This window comes from Sinocyclocheilus grahami, unplaced genomic scaffold, assembly GCF_001515645.1.
Source record: "Sinocyclocheilus grahami isolate Dianchi unplaced genomic scaffold, SAMN03320097.WGS_v1.1 scaffold118.1, whole genome shotgun sequence".
Classification (NCBI taxonomy): Eukaryota; Metazoa; Chordata; class Actinopteri; order Cypriniformes; family Cyprinidae; genus Sinocyclocheilus; species Sinocyclocheilus grahami.
The window spans coordinates 106,025-117,743 of record NW_015505297.1 but is presented as its reverse complement, the minus strand read 5'-3'; the positions used below and the strand labels follow the sequence as shown (position 1 = coordinate 117,743).

General features: G+C 38.1%; 1 protein-coding gene across 4 annotated transcripts in view; it reads right to left on the bottom strand.

The window, feature by feature from the left end:
* cdc42bpaa (CDC42 binding protein kinase alpha (DMPK-like) a) overlaps positions 1 to 11,719 on the bottom strand; it is a 72,292-nt gene that overhangs the window by 56,134 nt on the left and 4,439 nt on the right. For all 4 annotated transcript variants that reach the window (XM_016278081.1, XM_016278084.1, XM_016278082.1 and 1 more), the window contains exon 2: positions 994 to 1,085. In XM_016278081.1, coding sequence (XP_016133567.1) covers positions 994 to 1,085 — 92 coding nt within the window. The remainder of the gene's footprint in view (positions 1 to 993; positions 1,086 to 11,719) is intronic.

Genomic DNA, 11,719 nt, shown 5'->3' with positions numbered 1-11,719 from the left:
TGTTAGGCTACATTTACACTAGTGCGTGTTCGTTTTAAAACACATAGCTTTTCCACTGATTTACTGATGAGCATTAGCAGCTTCCAGTGCTGTCTGCTTGTGTTCTCTCTTCCATGATCGCTGCTCTGACTCCGAGGTAATAACATATTTAATTTCAGCAACATTACATGGCCAAAACACACATTAGACGGCAATCGGAAGTTATTACAAACACTCGATGGTGGTTTAAAGTGAGTTTTGAGTAAAAGCGGAATATAAATCTTATTTATTGTCTTATGTAGCATGATGCTACAGTTTGCATGAATGGTCACATAACACGAGCTTTCGGTCGTGTAGTATGAACGGACATCTGCATATGATCAGAACTTCACGCAGCTCCCGCGCTGCTCTCCATTGGAAATGAATGACTGAATGACCGGTCTGTCGCTTGTCGGAGATAGTGGAAAGTCAGCTTGAAACGCAGTGGAAATGCCAGTATGACGAGGATCGTTTTCATTTTAAAACATAAATGCACCAGTGTAAATGTAGCCTTACATCTAAGGGGGCTGGGACGCATTCGCACTACAGCCTCAAGTGTGCGCCACATCTCTGAGTGTAACCGGTGTAAACTAGTACGTGTGTTGGACTTGACTCGGACTGACTGTGCAGACCGATCGGTGTATTACAGTACCACGAGAGCTAAAGAGAGCAGACTGCTCCGTGCGCTTTCAAATCGCTCTCGCGGATGTCAAACACTGATCGAGTTGCGCCGCACCTCTTCTAGTCGAATACACCGGCTAGTGCTGCAGGCTTATTGGCTCACTGATGCTGAGATTAACCCCTTAGGTATCGATATTTGGTACCGAACGACGAAATGTTTTTTCGATACTCGATGGTATCGAAGCATTTCGGTCAGTGCCTAAAAAGTATCAAACTCGATACCCAGCCCTATGGATAGTATGGGAATTCAGATCCAGTCATTCACCACAGTCTCAACACAAGACAGACGCTTACCTCGCCAAAAGCTCCTCGACCAATGACCTTCAGGATTTCGAAGTCCTCTTTGTGCAATCGCATCTGTTTCACTTTAGAGGTGAATGGTTTGGCTGTGGAGAAAGAGAGAATTTGTTATTATTGAAGACGTTCAAATCCATCACTTCACGACGGTGTGCCATAAGGGCCTGATCTTCTCGAAGGTATTTGCAGCAGTTTCAGTTACAGCACATTCACACAAGTCAAAAGTTCAGCGGCATCTCTGAGCAGGTGTGAAGGACTGATTAATGGTGTATCGCAGTAACGTCTTTCTGGCAGGGATTGAGCTAAAAAACTGGCCACTGTGACCTGTTTTCCTCACATAATAAAATAACTCAATATTTATATACATCAATATTTCATGTCCACTTATTTGCTTATTTGGCAAGTAGAAGGATAATACAGTCACCTTGCCATTATCAAAAAACAAACCTGTTCAAGAAAAAAAAGGCTCGTCACATAAGGGTTGTGGATAGTATTGTCTATCGACAATAATCAGAGACATCGTCTGTGGCTGATGCCTTTGACGATAGCAAGACGATTATTATTATTTTTTATTATTATTAGGCTAGAAATACTATCCTATTAATATTAGGGCTTATTTGTTCCATCATATTTCTTTTTCCGCATTTTTACAGTGATGCTCGTTATAACCAATCACACGCGATTCCGCTGACTTTATGAATGAAGCGGCCAATCAGAGGCGTTCAGATGAGTCATCGCTAAAACACCAGTGTTTTGTTGTTCAGTGCGCACGCGCTGACTGAGTTCTGATCTCTCGCAAATTCTCTCATCATAAACGACAAAGTGCAGATGTATATGCAACGTAAGTATAGGAGATTCATTCATCATACAGTGTAGATAGCTTCACTTTTTTTTAAGTGCATAAACATGCACTAGACTGAAGTCAGTGATGATGTTCTTTGCCCGTTTTCTGTAGCTGCTGTTTGAATAACTGAGGAAATGTAAGCATTGTAATTAGTAACTTACAATGTTTCTATTAAATTTCTATCATGTTCAATACAAATTCAGTCATATTAAAAATATTTTATATATTAAGATAATAGATTACACTACCATTAGGCTGTTTTCACTCTCTGGCTATGAGACTAAGTAAGCAAATAATTAAATTAATTAGCATGATATTATTGAGTATCGGCGATCTCACAGGCTGACGATAGGACAATATGCCTATGGAGCATATTACCCAACACCACATAAGTCTGGGTTTAATCATGAATGGCAGCACATATTTGTCATTAACCCTGTTATTGTGACCGATCCTGGCAGTGAGGTTTGTATCTAATAGACTGCAATAATACTGAACAATCACAAAACATCAACAAGTGTGGGGCTACTGCAGGACGACTACCAACTTTAGCAATGAGAATCAATTACCACTTTTGTATTATTTTATGAAGCACACAAAATATGATTTACTGTGTGGTTGAGAAGATGTGTAAGGAGTTTATATTGAAAGCTGTGAAGAGGATGCACTCAACTCAAGGATGAATGTGATGCCCATCCCAAATGGTCAAGGGCAATTAACACTTTTGAATTTGATACATTTAAGCCCAATTATTAATAAGAGATGTTAATATGTGTTAAAATAATGCCAGTTCTCCTTAATTTAGTTTTCTTTACATTAATCAGTCTATCCAAGACCAGAATATCATAAAGAATTGGAAGTAAATTTTTTTAGTAATTAACCACCTAGCAACCACCCGGAACATCCTAAAAGACCCTCGCAACCACTAAGAACACCTTTGCATCATGGTAGCACAGGCAAACCCCACTTACATTTTCTTACAAGAATGAAAAAATCTATTTGAGTCCACATATGTTCTCAATAAGAAACAGGTAAACTATATAAAACAGGTAAACTATAAATCATAAAGAAAGACTACTACATTCTACTGAAGGCCATACAGCTACTGCATGCTGCTTATGAATGAACTCTGTATTGGTCAATGAAAGTCGCATTGAGTTCATGACTACCAGCAGTAGAGATCAGACACAAAGACAGATCTCTTTTCACTTGGACTGCATTAAATCCAGTCTCTTGTACAGAATGAGCCTGCGCTGTTCAGTTAACACACAAAAAAAAAAGAAAAAAAAAGAACTGATGTACCAAAGCAGGATCCAAAATACTGAAACAGTCATAAAATCACTTGGTTTTTAAATGAACAATTCACCCTAAAATGAAAAAAAATATTGCTTATAATTACCACACAATATCATTTAAACAGTCTACTCAGACCATTTACGTAAACTTATTTTGCTCGTGGTGTCAAAACCATGAGTAGATAATGTGCCCACATTTACATATAAGCACCTATTTAGCAATAATATACAACAGTAACCTATTCAGAAACAATATTGTCGTTAACACTCATTTCAAATGTTATCCAATCCAATTTGTTTCTATGGGTGAGAGAGAAACTGAAAAACAGTCAAGGAACTTTCGATCAAAGTGATTTGCTTATATTCCTGTCAGAAATCCTTCACTAATGGTGCTGCCTCACTTCTATGGAAACAACTGGAGAAAATATTGCATATCTGAGCTCTCTCATCAAACACGCATCTCCAGATTCCACATCCCTGTTCAAATCACCCGACTAGGATGTGTATTGTGGCCTAGTGGTTAAAGATCTGGGTTGGTTGCTATACCTCTGATCAATGAATTATCATTTGATCAAGACATTTAACTACACATACTAATTGCACTGCAACAATATTCTAGTGACAAATAATCCACAATGATTATGAAAATGAGAGAAAATTACAGTGGCTTAATGTGGATTTTGGATCAATGAGGACAATCAAAATGTCTAGCTCCTTATCACTTGTTGCTCTAGCTGGTTAAGAATAGTGGCACAGCAATTGCCAATTTCCAAAAAGCAGGACAGCCAATGCTGATATAAATATATAGTAAAATTTAAAGAGAGCAAATGAGATGTACAAAACAAATAATAATTTCAGAAATAAAACCTTTATTAATATTTCCTTAAAAAAAAAATCACTAAACATGATCAGTCAAAATGATCAGATTATCAGTCAATGTCAAAAATCTGCCAAGCATTATATCAGTCTATCAACACGCAACTACTTAGAATGAAAGATATTAGATATATTGATTCTTTTTCCACAGTATCACTGTAGGCGCGTTTCCATTACCCTTCAAATTGCGCAAATTGAAATTGCGAATTGAAAATACGCCTAATGGAAACACGTCAATTTCGCAAAAACGCCCATATATCGCAAAAAAGTTTTTACGCTCACATGAGGTGGTTTTTCAGGCAATGCGAAAAAGTAATAATTCGCAAAACTGCAATGGAAACGGCTTTTTCCACATTTACAGGTCACATGGCGTATGTAAAAAGTCATATGATCATTCTTCAATGTACTATAACCTCCAAGAAACACGTCATAAGTGGCTGCGCTCCAGTATAAGGGGTTTTCCCTACTAGTAATGCTTAGACAATTTACACTGCACACGTCTGTGGTGCAGTGTGGCTCTGATACGGTCACTGAAGCTGATTGCGACCATTCAATGCTTGTGTTTATGTTTTTATACAGTCTATGGTTTATTCCAGCCGCGCCACGCACGTTTCTGAAGTGGCTCTCTTTGCTGCTTCTGTAAAGATACACGCATAAGCCTCCATTGAATAAATATAGCCAAAATGTATTGCCATGACTTATCGCGAGAGGCAAAAGGTTATGTTTAAGTCTCATAACATTGGTTAATGGAAACGCCATCATTTCGCAATACTTTTTTATCGACATTTATAAAATATCGCCAAAGTTTTGTGCAAATCTGTAATGGAAATGCGCCTAATGACAGTTATGTTCTCCGAAATGGACAACCTAATATGTAGCAAACAAGACCAAACACTTCAAGCTGCAAAGGATGAGTTCCATTAGCCAAAATGTCAGACGACTGAGTTGATGATATGAAATCTCTAGAGATGCACCAATTGCAATTTTCTTGGCCGATTCAGATTTCTTTGTTAGTGTGATCTGCCGATACCGATTTTTGCCGATTCAGATTTTCTTTCTAAGAACTATAATTGACAGCATATACAAACAAAAATCTACTTTTCTTCAACGCAAAGTTTTATTTTCATAAAAAAACAAGTAAAAAGTAAGTAATAAAATAAGAACAAAAAAATTTGCAAACAACAGCACAAATAAATGCAATAGAATAAAGAGAGCTATGAAACAAAGTTTTTCAGGTTAAGTAAGTTTTTATTCAGGTAAGAAATACTACAGAAATTAAAGTAATCAAATGAAAAATAACATATCCAGTATTATTTTACATTTGATTACTTTAATTTCTGTAGTCTTCATTGTAAAAATTAAATACAGACTAATGCTTACCATTAAAGTTATAAAACGTATGGAGTCAAGAGCAGAAAGTGATTTTCTTTGTCTTTTGTTCTTTGATTAACATGACAGACAGCAGCAGGAATATTGGACTGCGGTCCCTTTAAGAGTTTATCCACGGACCCAACATCAGCACTGGAAAGATAAGTTTGTCTTACTACTTTTAATGAAGATGATTGTGTGTTGACCGTCGGCTTGCTGAAGAGATACTCAGCTACTCGTCTGCAGCGATGCGTGTTGCATTAGCGCAGTCTGACTAATGTCATATAGCCTATAACACGCTCTCACACGTTTATTATTTTATCATTTTGGGAGGAGTAAAATTTACATATGTGGTTTCAACAACCAGATGCATTTACACTTGTCGAGTTTCGTCTGGAATGCGACCAGAAGTGGTTTGAGCGATCGGATTTAAATCCGTCCCGAATGCGTTTCGGAGGGCATTTACACCTGGTCTTTTCACGATCAGATAGCTATCCGATCAGACAAAACGCATGAAGTGACCAGGTGTAAACAGGCCAATGTTACACAACATGCATTCTCTTTCTCAACTATTTAACGTTCCAAAACTGACTGTGTTTAACTGTATACTCGCTAAGACGGGCATTTTGACATAATTTTGTATGTATTTGAACGTCTTAGCGCAGTTAGCCACTCATTTTGGTATTTGTGGCTCACAAGCTGTTTGAGACTGAGTGCGGCTTGTGTGCGCTCCACTAATATTGATCAGTTCTGGTGCGCGCGCTTTTGGTGTAAGCGCGAAATCTGCGGGAATGGCTAAAATAATGTGCAATACAAGCATTTAACCGGAGCGAATGAGACCTGTGTGAGCGAGAAGGGGTCGTTGGAGAGAAGAGAGTGAGAATGCACAGCTGACGTTATTGCCTGTGCCGCTGGTAACAAAACGGATCGGCTCGGAATCGGAAAGAAGTGAGACCGATCACCGATCTGCAGGAACGATTCCGATCCCTGGACGATCGATCGGTGCATCTCTAGAAATCTCCACACATAGCTTTGTGGGATATGAGCGAGATTCCATGTAAACAATGCTGTGAATATCAAATGTTACCATCGGGTCAGGCATCCTTTTACAGGGCATTAGAAACAGACACACACCCTCCAATACATCAAAAAGGGAAAGTGTATAAAGTCTATTTATAAAGGACGAGTGCGGCTTGTGTGCGCTCCACTAATATTGATCAGTTCTGGTGCGCGCTTTTGGTGTAAGCGCGAAATCTGCAGGAATGACTAAAATAATGTGCAATACAAGCATTTAACCGGAGCGAATGAGACCTGTGTGAGAGAGAAGGGGTCGTTGGAGAGAAGAGAGTGAGAATGCACAGCTGACCTTTTACAGGGCATTAGAAACAGACACACACCCTCCAATACATCAAAAAGGGAAAGTGTATAAAGTCTATTTATAAAGGACAGTTTAAAGGTCAAGCCTTCCTAAGAAGAACCTACACTGTTTCCAAAGTGTCCAAAACAACTGCAGCACGCACGGGTCAGTGTTCATTAAAGATCTGAATGCAGAAAGCTCGTTGTGTATATATAACTGTCACAGACTCCAGCGTAAGATGACATAGAGCTGCAAATCAAATGAACCACACCATCTATCTCCAGCAATACCCAAGAGATCCACATTAGGAGACCATATAAAGGCAAAGACACTGGCAGGATAATTAAAACACAATTTCCATAGAGGGAAAGAAGCGCTTAAAGGATCGGCTCGGAATCGGAAAGAAGTGAGACCGATCACCGATCTGCAGGAACGATTCCGATCCCTGGACGATCGATCGGTGCATCTCTAGAAATCTCCACACATAGCTTTGTGGGATATGAGCGAGATTCCATGTAAACAATGCTGTGAATATCAAATGTTACCATCGGGTCAGGCATCCTTTTACAGGGCATTAGAAACAGACACACACCCTCCAATACATCAAAAAGGGAAAGTGTATAAAGTCTATTTATAAAGGACAGTTTAAAGGTCAAGCCTTCCTAAGAAGAACCTACACTGTTTCCAAAGTGTCCAAAACAACTGCAGCACGCACGGGTCAGTGTTCATTAAAGATCTGAATGCAGAAAGCTCGTTGTGTATATATAACTGTCACAGACTCCAGCGTAAGATGACATAGAGCTGCAAATCAAATGAACCACACCATCTATCTCCAGCAATACCCAAGAGATCCACATTAGGAGACCATATAAAGGCAAAGACACTGGCAGGATAATTAAAACACAATTTCCATAGAGGGAAAGAAGCGCTTAAAGCCAGACTGCAAAAATACCTCAGATAGGCTATACTTGTGAGCGCGTGCCATGTTCAAACCTGCTCTGCTCGACTCCAACATCAAGAGCATTTTCACTGTGAAATGTCTGCAAAGCACAAACCCCGGACGTAGAATAAATATTCAGTCCTCTTCAGTTTTCATCCAATGTCTGCAGTGTTACTTCATATATATATATATATAAAACTACTCATTTAAGACCCAGTTCATAAACTGAAATAAAATAATTATAGTACAATATTATAAAAACTACAACAAAAATAACTTGAAAACACTGGTTAAAAATCTGAAATCAATAAATAAACATTAATCAAATTCAGAAGAACCTGTGAATGTCAATTTAATGTAAGTTAATACAATGATTACAGGGTTTACCTTAAAAACGTAACGATTAAGGGTGTGAATTTATTGGGATAAAATATTCAAAATGTGATCAGACCATGATATTAGGTTGTCAATTTTTTTTTTTTAAATAACATGATCTGCAAACATAAGCTTTTCTTTCTTTCTTTTGTTGTTTCAAAAAACAACTAGCAGTGTTTACACCAGCATTTTCATCTGCGAGAGCAAATAACAATGGAGGAACAAGTCTGGTCCTAAACCCAATCCGTTTAGGACAGACAACAAGATTATTTCCATCCCTAAAATCATACTGGTCTTGCCAATCACAGTGCATGACACTGCTAAACAAGTGATGACTTGCTACAATACAGATACAGATACAAATAAAGACTGAATATAAAGGAAAATCTCATGATGAGGAGGATTTAACCTTTGAATACAAGAAACCTCCCAAAGTTAATACAAACCTAATCCCAACATGAGACTGGTTTTACCTGACAGCAAACCCAACCTGCATAAATAAACTTATCCAGTACACAAGCTAGAACACTGGAAAAGCAGATGATGTTGGGGCTGTGACAGGATAGCCACATAAAACCGCCTGGGTTGTCAATTTAAACCAGCTGTCCAGGGTAACTCACTACACAGGGGGACTTCTACAAATACCAGAGGGTAGTTGTCAGTCACCGTTAACCGAGTCAGCCTTTTCTTTCAAACAGTTGGGCCTGAACGGCATCTGTGACTTGCACATTCCTACAATGGCCTTAAAATAAAAGTTTTCAGGGCTTTTTCAGATCAGCAGAGAAAGCAGAAAGAGCAGATTTTGCAAGACTGTGCATGCAAACAGATTTGCCACACTTTTGTTTTTTAAGGATGCCTCATATACCTACATGAATATAATCAAGATCGTTAATCACCTGATAAGAGTAGATATTGGAAGCAGACAATTTCAGTGGCTACATTTTCTCACACAAACGGTGTGTACTCTCTTTGCCCATTATACATTATAATACTTGAATGAAAGATTTGAGGTAACCTGAGGTTAATGTTTTCCTCACGAGTACAGCTTGTAGGGTTTGAACCTACAAACTTTCAGTTACCAGCCCAGACTTGACTAGACTAGACTATTATGCATTTCTCATCTAGACTTTATAAATCAAACCATGACATCTGGTATATAGCATGCACCATCTCTAAAAAGGTCAGCTGTCAGATAACTGAATTAAAGCATCCCATCTGAAGCATGTGGTCATCCCAGGACCCCTGACAGAGATAACACAAATCTGGCTGATGATCTGGGCACGAGTTCAAGCTTGTCCTGGCATCGTCTCCAACCAACCTGTGGGGTCGTTTACAGTTTTAAAACTAAAGAATAAATCAATTACCTGAAGAGCCTACAAATTCCTTTCATTACTGCAACAGCCAAGCACTGAAGAATATATGTAAAAAAAAATCTTGGAAAGCTCTTCTCTTTTTCCTTTTTATTATTCAGTTCCTAAACTCATGTTAAAATGATAACACTAATGTTAAAATGACATTTTTATGTAATGCTAGAGTAAAACACTACCGTTCACTTTCAGAAGTTGTTGCAGGGGCACTTTCTTCTCACAAAAAGTGAAACATGTATGCTAGTTATATTAGAATCAGAATGAGCTTTATTCACCACTTAAGTGTGCGCAAACACAAGGGATTTGTTGTGGTTTTACAGGAGCTCTTGATACATACATACAACTAACCATATACAGATGTGTGAAAAAGTGTTGGCCCCCTTCCTGATTTCTTATTTTTTTGCATGTTAGTCACACTTTAATGTTTCAGATCATCAAACAAATTTAACAAGATAGTTATAGAAGTTCACAGAACTGACTCCGCATCAGCTGAGTAAAACTGTTTCATCTGAGCATGTGGCACTTTAAGCATTATCGTATCGCATATTGAATATCACATTATTTAATGAGTTATCGCATATCACATTTTTCTTCAATATCGCACAGCCCTACTGTATATGTTCGGTTACATTTTAGTCACATGATGGTCACTTCTTAACACTTCCCAGGAGTTATTAAAAGGAATAGTTCATGCAAAAATGAAAATTTGCTGAAATTGTACTCATGTTCAGGCCATCCAAGATGTAGATAAGTTTGTTTCTCTTCATCAGAACAGATTTGAGGAAATGTAGCATTCCATCACTTGCTCACCAATGGATCCTCTGCAGTGAATGGGTGCTGTCAGAATCCAAACAGCTGATAAAAACATCACAATAATCCACAAGTAATCCACACCACTCCAATCCATCAGTTAACATCTTGTGAAGAGAAAAGCTGCGTGTTTGTAAGAAAAAAATCCATCAAGGCATTTTAACTTTAAACTGTTGCTTCTGACCAAAATGTGATTCCATAATCCATAACACTTCCTTCCTCCAGTGAAAAAGTTAATCCTCTGTTGTCATCTCACATCAAAATCCACCAACATATTTCTTTAGATCCATTACAGACTGTTTTTGCTTGTAAACGGTGCTTGATATGTGCATAATTCTCTCCAGATACAGACAAAGTGACTTTTATACTAGAGGAAGCAATACTACGGATAGAGGACCCTTAAGCAATGATTAAAAGTTATAAACATATTAATGATGGCTTTGTTTCTTACAAGCATGCAGTTTTTCACTCCACAAGACATTGATGGACTGGAGTGGTGTGGATTACTGTGTTTTTATCAGCTGTTGTGGATAGGGATGTTCATTTCGGTTATTTTTCCTAACCGACGCTCATTAACCGATTATTAACCGTTAACCGACAAGATTATTTTAAATTAGAATTGAATTCAATTAGAAAGGATAAGTGTCTGTGACCCGTTAAAAATACTAACATTTGTTTCCCGGGGATTAATTTTACATGCGCAAAAAGCAGCAAACTACAGAACATGAGGATTCACATGGCCATCATATCACATCACACACCTGCAGTGCTTCTGAGCGGAGAAAAACATAATAAAGCTAGGCTATATACTACAGCCCGACCGATATGGGTTTTTTGGGGCCGATACTGATACCCATATTAGGGAGTTAAAAAGGTATCGATATATCGGCCGATATTCTTTGTGTATATTATAGCACAGTATCTGTCAAAAGTTTGGACACTTTCCCATTCGTGTGTCCACACATTTGGCTGGTACTATATATAGAATACAGTATGTACATAAACAGAATATACAGTGGGTACGGAAAGTATTCAGACCGGCTCAACAGTGCGACCATTTCAGTCGCAAAACTACTGCGTGCGACTATTAAATTTTTTTTAGGAGCACCAGTGCGACTGACCGATCATCATACTTGTGATTGCACTCAGAGGAGCTTCAAAGCTTCCTACGTGTTTTTGCAGCGTTGAGTAATGTATCACAGACATATCTCACGAATCCTTTCATAAGCAAAGTGTAGACAGGGTGTAAATAAGAGATTCATCGCGCAGTGTAGAGAGCTTCGTTGATTATAAATGTGAGCTCATGATGAACTAAGATGAGTGACCGCTTTTAATAATTTTTAAGGGAGTTTGTAAATGTGATAACGGATTTAATACAATACAATTCAATAAACAAGAAGCTAATATTAAGTGACTTACATTGTCTGACTATAACACTATTGTCTGAGTTTGCTCTATTTCGTCGTCGAAAATAGTTTAAAACAAAGACAC